The 20712-nt window shown below is 44.2% G+C and overlaps 1 protein-coding gene and 1 long non-coding RNA gene across 2 annotated transcripts; both read right to left on the bottom strand.

Annotated features, from left to right (window-relative positions):
- Nucleotides 1-1063: 1063 nt before the first annotated feature.
- Nucleotides 1064-4728, bottom strand: LOC310839348. Its single transcript, XR_014561461.1, has 3 exons — nt 4627-4728; nt 3901-4024; nt 1064-1121 (listed from the first exon to the last, which is right to left on the bottom strand). It is a non-coding gene; the product is annotated as an uncharacterized lncRNA (long non-coding RNA).
- Nucleotides 4729-16344: 11616 nt separating this feature from the next.
- RPS26 (ribosomal protein S26) lies at nt 16345-20238 on the bottom strand. Its single transcript, XM_083727880.1, has 4 exons — nt 20083-20238; nt 17789-17966; nt 17247-17377; nt 16345-16442 (listed from the first exon to the last, which is right to left on the bottom strand). The coding sequence occupies exons 1-4, from the start codon at nt 20083-20085 to the stop codon at nt 16407-16409; spliced, it is 348 nt and encodes a 115-aa protein (XP_083584006.1). The 5' UTR covers nt 20086-20238; the 3' UTR covers nt 16345-16406.
- Between the last annotated feature and the right edge of the window lie 474 nt (nt 20239-20712).

Below are 20712 nucleotides of genomic sequence, written 5' to 3'. Positions count from 1 at the left end.
CGTAATGTTAATTCTGTGTAATGTGTCTAAATAGGTGGATTTATTTATTTGCCTGAGATGAAGCACTGACAACATATAAAACAAGCCTGTCTTGGGGTAATGTGAGTGCATTTTGCAGTTGCTGGAATCTACAAATCTACCTACCTACCTACCTAGCTATCATGTGATTGCATGCATATTTGGGAGGAGCTAAAATATTAGCTCCCATTGCTCGGTCCCAGCTCCCGCCAACCTAGCAGTTTGAAAGCATGCCAAAAAGTGCAAGTAGATAAATAGGTACCGCTCCGGTGGAAAAGTAAACGGCGTTTCTGTGCGCTCCTCTGGTTTTGGTATTTCATTGCACCAGAAGCAGCTTAGTCATGCTGGCCACATGACGTGGAAAAACTGTCTGTGGACAAACGCTGGATCCCTCAGCCTATAAAGTGGGATGAGCGCCGCAACCCCAGAGTCGTCTGTGACTGGACTTAGCTGTTGGGGTCCTTTACCTTTACCTTTAAAATATCAGGACTGAACAGCATTGTGGGGTGGGGTGGGGTGGGGTGATTCTCTCTCTTCCAGTGAGACCAATGTGGTCTATTGGAAACTTTGGGCATTATAACAGTGTGTATCTTCTGTGTATCTGAAGAAGTGTGCGTGCACACGAAAGCTCATACCAAGAACTGACTTAGTTGGTCTTTAAGGTGCTACTGGAAGGAAATTTTTTTGTTTTCATTATAACAGTGTTTTAAATGTGGTTAATGTAAGATCTGTGTCAGGGAAGAAAGGCCATATTCCTCTCACTTTCAGGTTGTAATTCTATACATGCTTACCTGCATTCATTGGGACTTACTTCCAAGTACAGTGGTACCTCGAGTTACATACGCTTCAGGTTACAGAATCTGCTAACCCAGAAATATTACCTTGGGTTAAGAACTTTGCTTCAGGATAAGAACAGAAATCGTGCAGCGGTGGCGCGGTGGCAGCAGGAGGCCACATTAGCTAAAATGGTGCTTCAGGTTAAGAACAGTTTCAGGTTAAGAACAGACCTCCAGAACGAATTAAGTACTTAACCCGAGGTACCACTGTATATATGCTCTGTCAGGTGCCTAAAGGAGCTTCTTGCCACATCTATCCAGAACATGCTTTAAAAACAAACAACACTTAAAGTAAGGTTTTAGCCTTCACTGTGTAGAACGGAAACATGTCATGCCACTTCACAGACAAATGTGGTTTTTCACAAGTTGGGAAGTAGGATAGATTTCCTCTAATACTGTCACAATTCATATTCATATACCCCTATGATGTTTTAGTTCATAATTCTGTATTGTGTTTTATTTCTGTGTTTTATTTCTGACTATCGGTCGAATAAAGGAAATTGATTGATTGACTGTCACAATTCCTAAACCTAAATCAGTAAGGTTTTCCTTTTCTTAAATCAGCTAGTTGTAGAGGCTGAAGAACTACATTTGGCTTTGGGAGAACTGAGCCCAAATCTCAGGTTAGCCATGGGGCTCACTAAGTAGTTTGCAGTTCCTTATCTTAGCCTAATTCAGCCCACCTCACAATGTCACTAGAAGGAGGCAGAGCCAGCCCTACTGTTGGGCAGAGGGAGGCGGCTGTCTGAGACGGCCAATGCTGATTGGCAGAAGATGCCAGAACTGTACAGTGCCATGATGTCTGCCCCCTGGACTCCCTAAGTTAGCCAGCTGGTGGAGGACCCGGCTGCTGGAAAAAAAATTCACCTGCCAGTTTTATTCTGTTGCATTTATATCTCACTTTTTTTTCTCCAAGGAGTTAAAAGCAGCAGGTATGGTTCTCTCCCTCCTCATTTAATCCTCACAACAACCCTGTGGGGTAGGTTCGGCTGAGAGGTAGTGGCTATCCCAAGGTCACCCAGTGAGCTTCATGCCCGAGTGGGGATTTGAACCCTGGTCTCCTAGGATCTAGTCCAATACTCTAACCACTACACCACACTGGCTCTCTGTATGTGGCCTTTGTATGTGGCTTCTATATGTTGAATGAAGTGGTGTTAGTGAGGGAATCTTGTTCATAACCTCAGGCAGCAAAAATGTTTGGCCTGGTCTTGGGAAGGAGACATGACATACAACTTGCAGAGCACTGAAAAAGCGACACAAGATTTACCCACCCGGGAAGAATGGCAGATGAAGTTGATGGACTACATGGAACTGGCGGAAATGACTGGCAGAATCCGAGACCAGGGAGAAGAGTCGGTGGAAGAAGATTGGAAAAAAATTAAAGACTATTTACAGAAACATTGTAAAATTAATGAATGTTAGAAGGATGCTGGAATGAAGTTATATGGCTTTAGCAGAAATGTTATAAAGAATTAAGTAAAAATAGATTGTTAATGGGCCAAAGGGGGCAAAGTAAGGTTAGATTGTTTTAAGATAAATTATAGGACAAAAACTGAGAAAGATGGAAAGGATTTGCTGAAATAGCTAACTGAACTAGAATACAAAAAAAGGGAGGTGTGAGGAGGTCGATGAAACAAGTAAATGAAAGATAAGATATGGAAATATTGGATGTGTTTTTAATTGTTTCTGTTTTCGTTTTCGTTTTGTTAAGATAAGTAGTGTTTTTTATGTATTGTATTGTATTGTATTGTATTGTATTGTTTTGTTTTGTTTAACTTTGTTTTCTTTTCTTTTTGTAATCTTTAAACACTTAATAAATATTACTTTTTTAAAAAAAGCTTTTAGAAAGGTAAATAGGAAAATTTGGATTGAAGAAGAGACAATTTGAGGATGTTTCCTTAAGGCTGCTACCAGGTAACATGGGAGGACTTAACAACCTAAGAACAATTATAATGACTCAACCAATGAAGGACATTTGGGTGGATACTTCCATCACACCAGCCTTGTTTACGTGTATTTAGAAATCTATCAAAACAGCTCAATCTCAGGTCCTAATTTCAGAAGCCCCTTGACATGTTTGCTGTGCCGGGGTTTTATTGTATTTCTTGCCTTTATATCCCCCTCCTTCCTTCCATCATGTAACCCAAGTTAGCATACATGTCAGTCTTAGAGAAGTCCACATTTAAAGCACATCCAACACACATTTAAAGCACATGCCCTTTCCCCCAAAGAACCCTGGGAACTTTGTTTGTTAAGGCTGCCTGGAACGGTATCCCTGTGAGTGGGGAATAGTCATTCCCAGGATTCTTTGGGGGAAGGTCATGTGATTTAAATATGTGCTAGACGTGCTTCAAATATATGTGTGGATCTGCAGTCTCCCATCCAGGCACTGTCCGAACCTCCTTGGCTTTGGCAAAGCCTCAGCTGCCTTCAGACCATATCCTGGAACCATAGCCTTGCACATGGGGCTAGTACCTCCTTGAGCATATGTAAAGTCTAAGAACAACCTAACACCTCTAGGGTTTGGAAGAAATTATTAAAGGGCAAAGACGTGTGGATTCTAGCCACCTTTGGACTCGAGAGCCTTCTTCTACAGCGCTAGATCACATCCCTCTCAATATCATCAGTAGGATCCAGGAACCAGCACCTTAATGCAATGCTGTGTTTCTCTTCTGTTGTACATAAAGTTAGACTGGGCCACAGAACAGGAAAGAGAAAAATAGTTTCAAGACAGCAAGAGAGTTTACTGAACATGAGAACAGCTGCAGAACTGGGTAATGCAGCACCTTGAGCGAGTGCAAAAGTTGTAACCCCCTCCAAATATTTCTTATTTGCACTATAATTCCTTTCAGTAGTGTCCCTTTTTATGGATCTTCTCAGTAGGTACTCATATAATTATAGGTGGTGGTGGTTATAATATTTTGCGCTCCCTCAGCTCTGCATGCCCACAATGCCTTAAATCTGGCATTGATAAGGACCTCCTTTCTCTCTTGCATTTTGCTTATAATGTCCCTTTTCCTCCTCATCTGTTCCTCTTTTCTAATACCTTTTGAGTTCTGCTGCTGTGTCTGCCACAATCTTCTGGGAAGAGCCAATCGGAAACAAAAGCAGCCTCTATATCTATCCATCCATATCAAAGGCTCTCTTTGGCCATTCAGAGTGAAGACAGCCTGGCAGAGAGGAGAGAGAGATGGATGGACTGTTACTGTTGTGTCATCATCCTTATTCTCTGCCTGGGCCTTTGGCGGGAGAGAGCAACATGAGGAGCAGCACGCCACCAGCAAGGTCACCCTGTCACAGCGCATGGCGTGGAGGGAGGGAGAGGATGGCAGAGATTCAGGAGTGGGTGCTCAGAACAATGGCCGCAGTCAGGAGAGGAGTGGGAGGAAATGAGATCAGAGATAGCGTCAGAAGAAAGCAGAATTCATGGGCACTGGAGATGGGGCCTCCCACCCTCTGCAGAAAGTAGCAGGATTCACCTGATAAGGTGTTGAAGGAAGCAGCTCTGGAGATCGATTTATCTGTTGGCAGCTTCTGGGCCAAACAGACCCCTCTGGAAAGATGAACCACAGGCCAAGCATGCGAAGCATGGAAGTTGCACCTACCAGGCAGCAGAGTGTCTAAGGATAAAGCGCAAGAAATCTGTAACTGGATCTCCCAACTTTTTTATATATTAGTTCTTTTATTTATCTATTTATAAAAAATATTTAAATACTGCTGTATCATAAAAATAGATCACAGCAGTTTACAGCAATATAAAAATCATACTCGCTGTAACATCAAACCCAGGAGTGGGAATCCTATGACTCTCCAGATGGTACTCATCTCTTATAATCCCTGATTGTTGACCATGCTAACTGAAGCTGGCAGGAGTTGGAGCGTAGTAGTAGTAGTAGTAGTAGTAGTAGTAGTAGTAATAATAAAAATGCCACTCTGGGCGGCTTCCAACAAAGATTAAAAATACATTAAAATATCAAACATTAAAAACTTCCCTGAACAGGGCTGCCTTCATATGTCTTCTAAATGTCAGGTAGTTGTTTATCTTTTTAACATCTGATGGGAGGGCGTTCCACAGGGCGGGCGCCACTACCGAAAAGGCCCTCTGCCTGGTTCCCTATAACCTCACTTTGCACAGGGAGGGAACCGCCAGAAGGCTCTCGGTGCTGGACCTCAGTGTCTGGGCAGAACGATGGGGGTGGAGACGCTCCTTCAGATATACTGGGCCGAGACCGTTGAGGGCTTTAAAGGTCAACACCAGCACTTTGAATTGTGCCCGGAAACGTACTGGGAGCCAATGTAGGCCTTTCAGGACCGGTGTAATATTATCGTCCCTGGTCTAATGCCCCTCTAAGTCACAGCTGTGGTCCAAAGAGCCCTAACCAGAGTTTTTATTATTCATAGAGGGGCAGGAATATATAGGCACCATACCAGTGACTTTAAATCTGCTTAAATGCCCATATCCTACTCCTTGATTAAAGCAGCTCTCGGGTGGAGCTGAGTTCTAATCCAGGTCAGCTCAAAATCCTGTCCAGATGAGCCACAGATGAGACATTCAGCACTGTAGCTGCTCAGCCTGTCCTTGAGGCATTGCTGAGCTTTAGCCCCAAATTTCCCTCCACCCAGCTCAGAGGATGAGTCACACAGAAAACAGGTGACACCAAAGAGGAAAAGATGATTTCTGACATAAATAGGACCTCAGGCCTGGAATGCAAGACTAGCCTTCTGCAAACCTCATAGCAGATTACATGGAGACAAGGTTTCAACTTGAAACCTTGCCATAAGAGAGAAGGATAGCATCTAATTGTTCCTTCGTTTCCCCCCATTTCTGTAGTGACTGATCTCACGTGCTTCAGGGCACCTCTACTTTGATGCTGTCCTCCAGAAACAGTTTGCATTCTGTCTCACTATTCCTCCCCCCTTTCTCTTCATTCTTACTTCCTTTTGTTCTGAGCAATCAGAAAACAAAGGGGACATTCTTTGTTTTTTTGGGTGGTTTTTCCCCAAATCAGCCTTGGAATGTAGATGAAGTACAAAAGCAGGGATAAGCACCTGCTGCTGCCCTCTGGCGCCATGCTGTGGCTCCTAGCTGGATGTGCATGGGGAAACCACACACATAAGTGTGAACAGATTACTGCAGAGGTTTTCAAACTTTTTGAGTCCACAGCTCCCTTAACCAACTACTTTCTTTCGGTGCCACCCCTGTGGGGCTCAGGAGCCCAGTTGTGTCACCCCTTGCCTGCAGAGCTGGCAGCCTCTCTCCCTTTTTTGAATACCCTCCCCTGTGGAGTGTTCCCTCAGACTCCTCTCCTCTCCCCTCTCCTTGGGGGTCCTCTGGGCAGCCACTGACCTGGTCTCTGAGCTTCACCCCCTGCCCCAAAGAGGACCCAATGGATCCTATTCGCGTCCCGAGGTACCACTGTAGTTTATAGCCAGGGCTGCTGCAATAAACAGCTGTGCAAGCCTTTGGGATACAGAGACAGGAGAGGGCATCAGAGGAGGGAGGGAAGGAAAGAGGGACAGAGGCCCACAGCACCCCTGACCATCATTCAAGGCACCCCAGGGTGCCACGGCACACTGGCTGAAAACCACTGGATTACTGTAACATACTCCACATTGGCAGCTTTTGAAAGGTTCTCAATAACTATCACTGATCCACAGGATTGCCAACTTAGCCCCGCAACCATGGGTGCCCGGGGCAGTAGGTGCCATGCGGCGTGCATGATCCTGGCACTGAAATTTGTGGGTGCCCAGCCCCTTCATGGGGAATTTTATGGGTTCTTGGGCACCCAGGGCCCCAGGGAGTTGGCACTTATGCTGATCCAGAAGGTACTTCCAGAATGTTAACTGGGGATGGCAAGAGTGGAACATACAGTGTTGATTCCAAGGCAACTTCACTGGATCCCAGTTGGTTTCCAGGCCCAATTCAAAGGGACGTGTTTAACTTCTATGGCGTTTAATTGTGTACAGCTAGGATAGCTCAAGGACCAACTTCTCCCTTATAAAATATACCTATTCATTAATAAAAACTTCCTGAGAAACCTTACTATAAGCCTTTGGTGGGTGGGTGGTTAGCCAAACAGGGCATTGAGACATTGGCATTCTCTTTGTAGGGTCATTGACCATGCTTCCACTCTTCTGCCTGTTAGGGAACTGATAAGGATGAGTCTTTTTCCCCCGCAGAAGGGTTTTGGGGCTTATTGATCACTTTTATCTGATTCAACTTGACATTATTTTCTCTCCTGATTTTCCTTGCTGCGCAACCTGTTTTATTATTTATGCAGCTTGATTTTTTGGATTTTATGTTGTTTTTAACTGCAGGTTTTTATTAGTTGCCCTTCAGATCTATCAGCTCAGAATATAAAATAAGAATGTATTAAATTAATACATGTACAAGCAGGGATGCCTCTTTATTCCACTGTGAAAACATAAGAAAGAAGATAGACCCCACCTGATTCTGTGGCTAAAAACAGTCAACATCCCATTAGGGATGTTTTCTGCAAAAGGAGACCATAATCTTCTCACTTTGGCCAGAAGGAAACTGAATTGTAAACCCTTTTGAAAACTGAAATATTGCACAGTAAATATTGCCAGTAGTAATTCTTGTCCAGACATCTGTATTCTGCAGCTGGTCATCACATATAAAACCCAATGTTCTGCTGGGATCAAATAATACAGCAGATGTTAATCTAGTTGCTGAATTTACAGAGGGCCCAGTTGCAGCAGTTTATGTAAGAACTAGGGACAGGAACGATGACCCAGACTTGATCAACATGTCAAGTTGTCATGTTTCTACAAGCCACATCATAAGCAAATAATGCAACCCAGACCATGTCCACCCCTATTTTTGCAAGGCAAATTGGTCTTCCAAGGGAAATCTTCAATTAGATTCATGATGTAAACAAGTGATGCTGAAATGCAAGGTAAGAGGCCTTGCTCCAGACCGCCATGGGCAGGCATGACTCACCTACAGTACATTTGCACCAGGCATTAGTTTGACAAACATCCAGTTAGAAGTAGTACTTGCTCTTCCACTTAGGGACTATGGCCAGTGTTCCAGTACATTGAAAATTGCTTAAAAGATTAACAGAACTGGTTTTTCTTTATATCAAGGGCTTGTTAGCATCAGAAAGTGGAACAGGATATGCACCTGTTCCTCCCTGGTGCCAGTTAACTTCTGGAAGGTCAACTTGAGTCAGTATCAATGCACATCCACAAGCATGCAAAACTGGGAACAGCACAGCATCTCAATTCAAGAAAGTTAAGCCTCAGAGTTATTCTGCATTCTGCAATCACAGCTCAAATTCTGTAATTTCATAGTAAATCCTACTAGCAACATTTGGGTTTCTGAACAAGGATTTTTAGCTGGGGCTCAGAAACAGATCTGATATTTCTGAGTTAGGAAACCGCCGTGATGTGGCCTTTTTTGGTTTCTGAACATTTAGTAAACATGAGAACATAGGAAGTGAGTCAGACCCATAGGAGCCAACTCCTAGGGGCCGAGGTCCCTTCAGGCCCCCCAATAAAATATTTGAGGGAGTTGCCCCAAGTTCATAGGTATTGCCATTCAAATGGTGTGCATACACCGCATCATTTAATATTGGGGGGAGCTTACCTGCTTCCCCCAATATTTTATTTGAGTTGGCACCACTGAAACCATTGGTCCACCTAGCCCAATAATGCTGATATGCCAAGGGAACCTTTTCATCTCAATTCCTGCTTGGGGGGCCATATGCGGAGGCAGTGGGAAAATGAACAGAGAAACAGATGCATGTGATTCTTACCTTTGTTCAGTAGGCTATATATCAGCAGTGCTGCTTTTAATGTTTTATGACCATGAACTTCCCTTCTGGTCACAGAAGTGTATATCCTGATGCTCACATTGCAGTGGAGATGGCCAGCTTTATCATCATTATTTTTTTAAAGCCCCAACACTGCAATTGCAATAAACATAATCCATCATCATCGTTTCAATACTGCAGGTCGGAAACAAAGACAAAGTGCAGATTATAACAGCCCTGCCATGGACACCTGTGTTATTATCTCCACATGTGATGTTGGGGGCAGGAGTTTACAGCATATCCTCCACTTTTCTCCAGTTAAAATAGGAACGCCCTATCTAAATAATAATAATAATAATAATAATAATAATAATAATAATAATAATATTGTTTATGCCCCACCCATCTGAATGGATTGCTCAAGCCACTCTGGGTAGCTTCCAACATATATAAAAACATAATAAAGCATTAAACATTTAAAAACTTCCCTATACAGGGCTGCCTTCAGATGCCTTCTAATGGTTGTATAGTTGCTTATTTCCTTGGCTCAGGGGTCACAAAACTCCATACCCTCCAACATTTCTCTGATGAAATGTCCAATGCTTTTTTCCTGGGGGTATGCATACCCCTAAATATTTTGTGAATCTTTGTACTTTTGCACATTCACTGTATTTATTTTTCCCGATTTGCACTATAAAATGGTGATTTTATTGAGTCAAAATGAGAGTACCCCCTAAACATTGTTTTTTTTGGGGGGGAGCACTGGGGATGTACTATGGAAAAGTGGGACATTCTGGGATGAAATCAGAAAATTGGAATGGCTTCTGTAAACCTGGGACTGTCCCTGGAAAATAGGGACATTTGGAGGGTCTGATACAGTTATCCTGTATCGTCATGATTATCATATTATCAAGTGAGGGGCTGAGACTGGCAGATATTCTGATAAGGAGAGTTATTACCATGGGGCTTTCTCCATTCCTGACATAGGCCCAAGGCTTGTGGCGTTTGGTAAATGGAGCCCGGTCAACTACTACAGAGAGGTGTCATTTCTGGGAGGCCTCGGCAGGCTCTCAAATAAATCAACAACGGGTGGGAACCTTAAACTGAGCCTGAAGCCCACTTTTTTCGTTCGAGGGGCCAGACGCCAGTACTGGGTGAGGCTAGAGGGCCAAGTGGGCCTTGCAACTGTGAGGGGAGAGACTCCATCAGGCAAGGCCTCCTTCCACCTGCCTTGCCCCACCCTCTAGTCTCTGCTTCTCAATTTGTATTCTATTATTTTATGTACTGTGGCTTGCCATTGTTTTATTGATTTTAGTTTTAGAAATTATTTATTGTAACTGCCGAGTGGACTTCTGTTTAACTTTTATGTGTTGATATTATTATTTTATACTACTCTAATAATGGTTGAGTATTACTTTTTGATGTAGGTTGCTTATTTTAAAGTTTTATTATCACATTTTTGTACTGCATTAGATTGTTATAAGATGTACATTTTTTGTTTCTTCAGCTTGTAAACCACCTTGAGTATTGTAAGATAGAAAGACAGTATACAAATAAAATAATAATAATAATAATAATAATAATAATAATAATAGGTGTGTTACCTTTGTACACTAGGCTAGCTTCAACACCCTCACACGTTCCTCTCTTTCCAGGCGTGCAGGAGGCATTAGCAGAATTTTAAGTAACTGTTCCAGACAGGTAAAAACACCTGAGCAGAGTACAGAACAGGGTTGTGGCTCAGGGAAGAGAGCTGAGAGAGGCCTGGAAGGCTCATTTGGGCTTCTAGGCCCAAAGCCTTTCCCCAGGCTCACCTTCTGTATTGTTGCAAACAAAATCTGCCCTTCTTCCCTTATGGGGTATCCAAGAGCCCGTATAGAGTCCTTAAGTCAGTTCCCTATCGGTAGGAGAAAATAACAGAGGCCAACCAAAGACTATTGAGAAGCAAAGCAGCTAGTAAGCCCAATCTTTATTAAAACTGTTGCAACAGGGTGCTCCCCTCACACGCAGGAGGACGGAGGAGGACCCCGAACAAAGGTGTGCATGCCCTTATATAGACATTTTAAATTCCCTGCCCTGGAGCTCAAGACCATCCCTCCATACATCATACATATAGCACAGGTGGGGTGTAACCCAAGACCACCCCCCACAATCATCATACCTACATCACAGAAAAGGTGGTCTACAACAGAAATTTGAATGTTGTTGTTTTCCCTGTCTGTCAGGTTATCTGATAATGCCTTATCTGATTGCTTTTCCTGGTAGTCAGCCCATTCCTTTGAGATGGTGATTACCTATTTCCTGAGACAATGGGAAGGTTCCCTCACTCCCTCCCTCCTTGCAGAGAAAACATTTGGTCAGTTTGGGAGTCAAAATGGTTTCAAGGCGGTCTTCCTGTGCTGCTCCAGACATGTGGTCCACATATCTATGTTTGTGCTTGGTTGGTACATTTATGATCATTTATTATATATATAAAAAGGTAAAGAGACCCCGGACCATTAGGTCTAGTCGCGGACGACTCTGGGGTTGCGGTGCTCATCTCGCTTTATTGGCTGAGGGAGCCGGCGTACAGCTTCCGGGTCATGTGGCCAGCATGACTAAGCCACTTCTGGCGAACCAGAGCAGCGCATGGAAATGCCATTTACCTTCCCGCCAGAAGGTATCTACTTTATCTACTTGCACTTTGACGTGCTTTCGAACTGCTAGGTTGGCAGGAGCAGGGACCGAGCAACGGGTGCTCCCCACATCACGTGGGATTCAAACCGCCAACCTTCTGATCGGCAAGCCCTAGGCTCTGTGGTTTAACCCACAGCGCTACCTGCGTCCATATATATATATATATATATATATGCTTTCGTATATATATATAACCTTAACTTTTTTATTACCGTAGACATTTCCCATTTAGGATGATCTGTAGGATGCAGGACCACCAGCCCCTTAATGCCACACGGTGCTTCTCTCTCCCCTCCAAGCATGTAGAATTAAGACTGGATCCACAAAAAGGGGAATATTTGTTTCAGGACAAGCCAGAAAAAGAGTCTGCTGAGCATGAGAGCATCTGTTTCTCTTTTGCATTCTGCCACGGCGTCCTCGTAGGTCGCCCATTTGCAATAACTTTTGAGTCCCACTGCTGTCTCTGCTGCAAAATTTTAGAGAGAGCCTATGGGAAACAAAAGCAGCCTCTGTTATCTATCCATCCGTTCAGATGGATGCTATTCCAAGTGGAGAGAGAGAGAGCGTGGCACAGAGAGGAAGGAAGGAAGGAAGGAAGGAAGGAAGGAAGGAAGGAAAGAAAGAAATGAGTGCTGGGTTATTACTGTTGTGGCATCATCCTCATTCCCTGCCTGGGCCTTTGGTGGCAAAGGATGGCAGGAGCAGCACCACAGCCACCGGCAAGGTCACCCTGTCACAGCGCATGGCATGGAGGGAGAGGATGGCAGAGATTCAGGAGTGGGCGCTGAGAACAATGGCTGCAGTCAGGAGAGGAGTGGGAGGAAATGAGATCAGAGATAAGTGTCAGAAGAAAGCAGAATTCATGGGCGCTCGCTGCAAACAGGGCCTCCCAGCCTCAGTTAAAAAACAACTGATGGGGGCTGATGTGCTGAAGGCAGCAGCCCTGGGGCAGGATCTGTCTATTGGCAGCTTCTGAGCCAAGCAGGACCTATGGAAGGATGGGCCATAGGCCAAGGATACGAGGCACGGAAGGGGCACCAAGTAAGCAGCATTTCCCCCATGCAGCCCTTTTCCTGACTGAATTCCCCTTATGCCTCATGCGATCTTCAAAGTTAATTTTTAAAAATGGCAAAACATTATTACCCTTCTGAAGCACAGTATTCCATAATCAACAAAACCCCTTCGGTGTTCAGAGTCATAGGTGCCAGTGTGGCACCTTCACTAGAACGTCACAAAAAAGTGAGCAAGCTGTGTGAATGTGCATTGAAGAGGAAGCATGATGCTGGAGCCTAAAGTCTGCAACTTGCAAGTCTTGAAATGAGAGTATATAAGGTGTTGAGGTAATTGGGTTAGTCTCTTGTCTGGTGGAAGGGTGTGAATGTGTGATCCGCTGAGGTTGTTGGGGCAAAGAAGTCATAATGACTGTTTGCAACGTTACTGAATATATCAAATATAGCAGTTTTTAGAGACCGTAACTCTTTAAGCAAGGATATAAATCACCACAGGATCCAATCAGATTTGACCTTTAAGTGCTCTACTATCCAATTTGGACCAGGACATATAGCTGTGACGTGTGATCTCCTCCCACTGTCGCGTAACTCTCTTAAGGCTGGCAAAAGTTGGGAATCAGGAAACAACTGGAAGGTTACAGGTTTATCATCACTAGTTAAAACATCCCACTCCTCTACTCTAGCTCTGATCCAAACTGCCCCAACAGAGTTGTTGAGGAAATATACAGGAACCATGCAAGTGACTTTCAACCTGCTTAAAACTTGAGTTCTTAAATGACCAAATCCTACCCCGAGATTAGAACATCTCTCAAGTGCAGCAGACTTCCTATCCAAGTCAGCTCAAAGTCCTGCCCAAGATGAGCCACAGGTGAGAAACTCAACATGGCGGCTACTCAGCCTGCCTTTAGGCATTGCTGGGCTTTAGCCACAAATTTCCCTCCACCCAACTCAGAGGGTGAATAACACAGGAAATAGGCGACACCAAAGGGGGGGGGGGGAGTTACTGTTGATCTAATTAGGGCCTCAGGTCATTTCTTGGCCTGTAATATGTTAAGTTTGATTATAAACTCTTCATTGTTCACACAATCCCAAAGTGAGAAACACATAAACATAATAAAACAGTTCAATTAAATATACCTTGACTATTTTGACATCAGAACATCTAATTGTTACCTGGTTACTTCCAATCTCTGCAGGGCCTTGATCTCATAGGCTTCAGGGACCTCTAATTTAATCCTGCCCTCCCTAAACTGTTTGCAATCTTTTTCTAATATCCTCCCCACTATTTCTTCAATCTTCCTCCATATGTTCTGATACAAAGCAGTTAGAAAGCCAGAGATACATTATCCAATAAAAATAATCACCGTTTCATATTGTTATGGATTTGGAACGATGCAGTATTAGGAGAGGTAAGCACCTAGAGCTGCCCTCTGCTGCCACCCTGTGCCTACTAGCAGGAACTACATGAGAAATAAAACACCCAAACCAGGAAATTTGCATCTTCTTCATATTCAGATTTGATGACTGCAACAGACTCTATAATGGCTGCTATTGAGCGGATATTACAATTGGTCCAGAATGTGGCTGCCATAATTTTAAGTGGGTCAAACAACTTCTTTGCGTTGTTATGGTCCAAAGGAAGGCAGAGTAATACGTTTGGCACCAGCTTGGCTGCAGGAGTTGCCAGAAGTCAAGTGTACAAGGCACCATCCAACAGTAGATGTAGAATGATGTAGGGGGTTGCTAAAAGGGACCAGGCATTTCAAATGCCTATGCATCCCAGGGCCCCATTCAGTGGGCTCATTTTAACCTATAAAGTTGCAAAACAGCCAAGGACCCCAGTACCCGGAACACAGCGATCCCTTGAGTGTGCTCGAACCACCAACCTTCTGGTTAACAGCAAGACACACCAACTCACTGTGCCACTGGGGGCTCTACCTGTGGAATCGTCTCCCTAGAGTTCACCAAAGTGTATGGGGCCTGTGGTGTATGGGGGTTACTTACTTTTATATAGCAGCATTTTCTTTTGTGCTGCATCCAACAAAGCTCCACTGGCACGTCAAACTTGTATGCATGCAACAGATCTTCCTCTTCCTCTTCTGTCTCCTCCAGCCCCTTCCCCATCAGTGCCAGGGGGTGGGAGTCACATCTTTTGAACGAGTTATCATAAACCAGGAAGTACATCTGTTTGCCTTTGAGAATGGTTTCTAAAGCATCTTAAACACAGTACTACCTTGCAGTACTTTCACCAGTCATAGTGGGAGTTCTGACCTAGAGATCCACATTCTGGTGGTTGTGGATTAAACCAAGGTTCTGCTATGCTCAATGAATGTAGAGAGGGTTAAGGCCAAACACAAGAATTATGACCCAGATTGGATCATCATGTTGTCATGTATATATATGCCACATCATTAACAAAGAATGCAACCCAGACCATGTCCACCCCTATTTTTGCAAGGCAAATTGGTCTTCCAAGAGAAACCTTCAATTAGATTCATGATGTAAACAAGCGATGCTGAAATGCAAGGTAAGAGGCCTTGCTCCAGACCGCCATGGGCAGGCATGAGTCACCTACAGTACATTTGTACCGGGCATGAGTTTGACAAATATCCAATTAAAAGTAGTACTTGCTCTTCCACTTAAGTGACTTTGTAAAGCACATCAAAAACTAGAAAATAATTCATGTATAGGAAAGCCTTCAAGTTCAATGAAGCTTACTCCCAGGTAAGCGGGTTCAGGTTTGCAGCCTAAATGTTCTTTTCTTTATATTGGGTTGGATTTACTCTTCCTTCTGCTAGACGAAGCAGTAGAGTTGTTGTTTTTCCAGTATTCCTCTTTCCTCTATAGCCTTCAGCATCACCTCACATGCTGTTGGGAAGGATCCCTCAACCCCCCCCAGAGCCAGAGCAGCCTTTTAAGGAACTGTCAAAAGAAGGAAAAACCCTGCTTAACTCCAGTGCAGCGTTACATGAGTGGAATTCCACTCAGCCCAAGTATGAATGTGATCAAGTAAACTTTTTGTATTAGAGGTGGGCAAGTTTGAATCATCCAAAAGCTGTTATAATACAGCTATATCTGAGAAGCATAAAAAAGGAAAACAATGTACATGCTTCTCCCAGGCCCTAGCTACTTCCAGAAGTAGTTACTGGTCAGTGTGAGGACACATCAAGAGTTCATTTCCAGTGTGCAGGCCCACACAAGTGCAAACTGAGTAGAAACAAAGGTGCTTTGTGCATCAATTGATCCAATCCACCGCTTGATCTATGAAACATGAAACTAAAGCATCCACAATACACATCCGTCCAGCCTCTGCTTGAAGATACACCACTACATTTAGCCTAGCTCTCTGGAGCACAAAGTAACAAGTCTTTGCTAGCTTCTATGACAGTCCTTAAAGTGCCTGATGAGTACTATCTGCTTACACCCACACCCACCCAGTTCCTTACCTCATACAACCTTTTTCCAATACAGCTGACCACATCTTTATTGCCCTCCACCAAACCTATTCAGTTTGTTTAGCTCTTGTTAACCATTTTGTGGCTGTGGGCAAATTTGGAAACACAAGGAACTGTTCTGAGCTACACACACACACACACACAATCACAGAGGCAAGTACACCTCGCCCCACTGCCATGCAGCCACTCTCTTTCCACCCACCAGCAATTAGCTTGAAAAAGTGTGTTTTATATTTTTTTCTGAACCCTAATTTGCAGGGAGGGAATCTTCCTGGAAACTCCCCAAGAAGGTCACCCACAAATGATGGGGAGGGGGGGGGGAACAAGGAATGCTCTCACCAGTGAAAACACGTCACATGGCATTCTTGGCTTCTAAACATTGAACACATTTCCCATTACTTCAGTCCTGCCCACAAACGTGAGGACTACCAATACAAATTGCACTCTACATACTTCTAAACATACAGATTTCTAAGTTCCACAGTCAGTATGCCTAAATAACAGCTAACAACAAGACACCCACCCCTTAAAGTCCAGCCCTTTAAAAACAACACTCTAGCCCAATAACGCATAAAGACCAGCTGTAAATTTATTGTGTCAATAGTAGAAACTGGCATCATTCAAACCATCTCTTTACATAGGCTTAGGGGGTGGTCTTGGTGCAGCACCCTGGGGGAAAAAAAAAGAAAGGTTGTGTTAGGGGACAGTCATTTAATTTTGACAGTTATCTAAATCAAGACAATACTCAATTGTCATCACAAGACCAATTTGATACAGGTGAGTTGCAACAAATGAACAATGCAGTCAAGGGAGCTGGCCTTGCCTTTTTGATGTAATCTTCTACATTAAGATTAGGCATTTTAATGAATCCTGGCTTATGTCACTATACATCACCATGTACACAGGTGGCACTGTAGGAGCTGCAATGCAGCTGCCTCCTGGGGCAGACTGTGGCTCTATAACAGCCTTTCTCAACCTGTGGGTCCCCAGATGTTGTTGAACTACAACTCCCATCACCCCTAGCAAGGCCAGAGCTCAGGGATGATGGGAGTTGTAGTCCAACAACCTCTGGGGACCCACAGGTTGAGAACCGCTATAAGGTTCAGTAAGAACCCAGTGATGCAATTATTCCTGCAACATTCTGGTGCCTGTATTCCGTATTATTTCCAACCTCTTCCCCATGTAGCCTTTCATTGGTGCTCAATACAAAGTGTGCAAATCTCTACTGTAAGCCACACACAGGACTTCCTACAAAAAAACTGGGAAAGGATGCCGGCTGGTATAAAAAGCACACACACAATAACCCTATGCTTTTTTAGAACAGGGTATCACAAGAAGCAAAGTGCTCCATTTTTATGCTCAGGACATTTCGTTACATAACAACGCAATATCTTAGTGCAAAGGGACATTTCAATGCTGATGGTGCCTCAGCAGCTAGGAAGTTTAAGAACAGCTTTACGACAATACACTTACAGCAGGCCTGAACCTGGGTGGAGGGGTACGGTCCTTCCGGGCCTCACGGGAACGGTTCCTCACCACCTTGCTGTGGATGGCACAGCTAACACAATAGTGAAGCTTCACATAGAGTTTGGGCAGCACATATGCTGGAGAGAAAGGAAGAAGCAACTGAGTTAAGTACACAGGCAACTTTTCCATTATAAAAAGGCAAAATCCAGTTCTTATATAGCACCCGTGAAAAGCTTCAGAAGTCTTCCAATGCATGGAGTACTGCTGGTTAAGCTCATTAATGGGCTCTGACTTTTTCAAAGGAAAACCAGCATATAAAATAATTTTAAAAGAAAAATATTCAGGAGCTTAAACTTTCAAGAGATGTATACCTCATGTTTATTCTGACAGAACAAAGCACACTAAGCATATAACACACTTCAATTAAGAGTCATAATGGGATTTGATTTGTTTTTACACAAAGAAATCAGTCTTCATTCCACCCTTCTCAAACTTTAAGAATGCTGGTAAACCAGAAGCAGCGTATGGAGGAGACATAAGATACTTACAGTCAAACACACTTGCTTCCGAGATATCTCGGACTGCGGCTGCTTCTACTATGTTTCGGATGACAAACTTCTTAATGGCCTTGTCCTTGGGGACGCAGCGGGCACAGTTGGTACAGCGAATAGGCTGGACATGTCCCCGGCCCTTCTTGGCACGGCCATTATTCCTTCTCTTCTTGGTCTGTTTAAAGGGACAGAAATTTATAAATATTAAGGTACTGGAGAACAAACATAGCACTACAGAACACAGGAAAAGCACTGCTCAATACCGAGCAGTATATTCCAAATACCTCTCACTTGGGCATCTCTAGTAAGCGTCAGCTCCAGAGATAGGCAAGGAAACTTTGCAGCAAATAAAACAGGCATAGGCAAACTCGGCCCTCCAGATGCTTTGGGACTACAATTTCCATCATCCCTGAGCATTTGTCCTGTTAGCTAGGGATAATGGGAGCTGTAGTCCCAAAACATCTGGAGGGCAGTTTGCCTATGCCAGAAATAAAAGCAGAGATCCCTAAAATCACCCAAATTCACACCATAATTAACGAGTAAGTCTGAACGTTCAGTATACCTCTGATAAGCTGTTGATGGGGGTCAAACAAAGCTAATGGATTTAAGTACCATAATGTCCTCACCTGTGAGCTTCAACAGCACTGGCTTCTGGTTTATTACGATATATGGTGACAGCTACTAGCTTAAATCATGGGCATAGCCAGGAGTGGGGCAGCTGACCTCCCCAATGAATAAAAATAAAAATGGCTTAACTAAAAGCAGAAATAATCAGAATATTTGAAATTGGAATGCTCTCTGAGATCAGTACACACTCCATTCTAAGTGAGGGCCAATGGCACCATGCAGTATTTTTGCTACTTTAAGTTTTAGTTTGTTTGGTTTGTGAAAAAGGAACTTTAAGTAACTAAAAAATAAAATGAGTTTCTTGTTACAGGCTGGGATTTAAAGTGATTCCAGTGACGCTTTTTTAAATGTTTGGTATTCACCCCCCAGAAACCCAACAAAACTAGGTGACAGAAAGATAAACACATCTGTAAAGGTTAGCAATTCCTTGCTCCCCCCTTTCCACACTACCACTGCCTATTCACATGCAGCAGGGTGACTTGAACTTTCAGTATAATGGCAGAGACTGAGGTGTTCAAAGAACCAGGTGTCATAATACTATTTTTACCAGTGAAATGTGTATGCACTATGCTCACTGCCACTCACCTCCTAGCGCCACACCAAGGCATTTTTTTGCGAGTTCTAGTTATTTATCGTGCCTTTTCAGTTCAGTATTAAATCTTTCATTCTGCAAGCCCAAGTCTGAGAGATCTGAACAAGAGGCGGCCAGAGCAGAATGTGAATGTTTTCAAGCACCAATCCTGTCTCTCGCTCTTCATGGAAAGGAGGGGAATCCTCATGTTCCCGGGGGAACATTAATAATAATAATCTATTATTTATACACCGCCCATCTAGCTGGGTTTCCCCAGCCACTCTGGGTGGCTACCAACAGAATATTAAAAGCACGATAAACCCAGAAGCTCCCTAGTGAGCACAGGAGCCAACTCCTAGGGGGCTTTTTGGCTCCCCCAATAAAATATGAGAGGGAGCCAATGCCCCCAAGTTGATGGCCATTGCCATTCAAAAGGTGTGCGTGTATTGCGTCAATGTGATAAGATTACTTGGGGCGGGGCTTACCTGCCCCCCACCCCACCCAATACAGTGGTACCTCGGGTTACATACGCTTCAGGTTATAGACTCCGCTAACCCAGAAATAGTGCTTCAGGTTAAGAACTCTGCTTCAGGATGAGAACAGAAATCGTGCTCCGGCAGCAGCAGCAGAAGGCCCCATTAGCTAAAGTGGTGCTTCAGGTTGAGAACGGACCTCCGGAACGAATTAAGTACGTAACCAGAGGTACCACTGTATTTTATTCAAGCTGCTCCCCGCAAGCTAGAGGGAAGCGGGCTGCCCTGCAGGCAATCATGTGCACGGAGGACGGGCCCGTCACCAGAGGGAAGCCCGCGCCAAGGGAGCAAGAAAAAGGGGGGAGACGGGCTGTACCAATTGGAGCCCATAAGGTGGGGGGGGATACTTGAGGAATGTTGAGGCGTTTGAGGGCCGAGACGGTGACCCGGAGGCGTTAACTCCAAGCCGTTAAAGGGGAACAGAATGGCAGCCCCACCACCAAACCCATTCAAATCCCTAGCTATCTCGTTCTTCCCGCTCCCGCCCTCTCAAACTCAGGGCTTTGGCCTCCATTCCCCTTTCTCCAACCTCGCGGAGCCACACGCGCAACTCTACCCACCATTTCGGCGCTCAAGAAGAGGCGAAAGAGGATCCGGCGGCCGCCCTGCGATCCTTATATAGCTATCCCTCCGCGAGGCGGAAACGCTTCACCTCATTTCCGCCCACGGTTAAAAAAGAGGTTTTCAAAGAACGGGTTAAGGAGCCGGGGGGAGGTAACCCACCAGAGTGTTTCGTATCCTAGGAACAGAGAAAGCAATGATGTTGGGCTTCTCCTCGCTCAGTCCCGACTCTGGGCCTTTTAAAAAAATGGGATTATATTCCCGTTGCCTACCCTGCGGAATGATTTTTTTTAATGATGAAGTGGTTTGTAAAAAGACCCGGATGTTTCCCAGGATGCATCGGATGAGGTGTAAGGGCGAATGTTCTTGTTTGAGCTGCAAAGATGCATGCCGGGAATTGTAGTTCTTTCTTCTTTCTCGTCTTGCGGGGTAGCGCATGCAGGAAGACGCGGCACTCTTCTCTCTTTCGCGAAGCACATGGTCATGATGTCGTCATGCGAAAAACTGGGCCTTGCCATTTTTTTGGTTTGGTTTTCTGCTTACATTTCAACTACTTTAGTGACTTCATTAATTTTATAAGACTGGTTTTATTGCACTGAAGACTTGTAGCAACATTATTATTCTTTTTT

The sequence above is a fragment of the Podarcis gaigeae genome (assembly GCF_964106915.1).
Source record: "Podarcis gaigeae genome assembly, chromosome: 2".
Taxonomy (NCBI): Eukaryota; Metazoa; Chordata; class Lepidosauria; order Squamata; family Lacertidae; genus Podarcis; species Podarcis gaigeae.
This window is presented reverse-complemented; position numbering and strand designations above follow the sequence as displayed.

What these genes read in the sequence shown, in the direction of transcription:
- RPS26 (XM_083727880.1), bottom strand. An exon ending in GGAAGCAAGTGTGTTTGACT is followed by an intron (nt 17,378 to 17,788) that starts GTAAGTATCTTA and finishes CTTTCTCTCCAG; the next exon opens with CATATGTGCTGCCCAAACTC. An exon ending in CACCCAGGTTCAGGCCTGCT is followed by an intron (nt 16,443 to 17,246) that starts GTAAGTGTATTG and finishes TTTTTCCCCCAG; the next exon opens with GGTGCTGCACCAAGACCACC.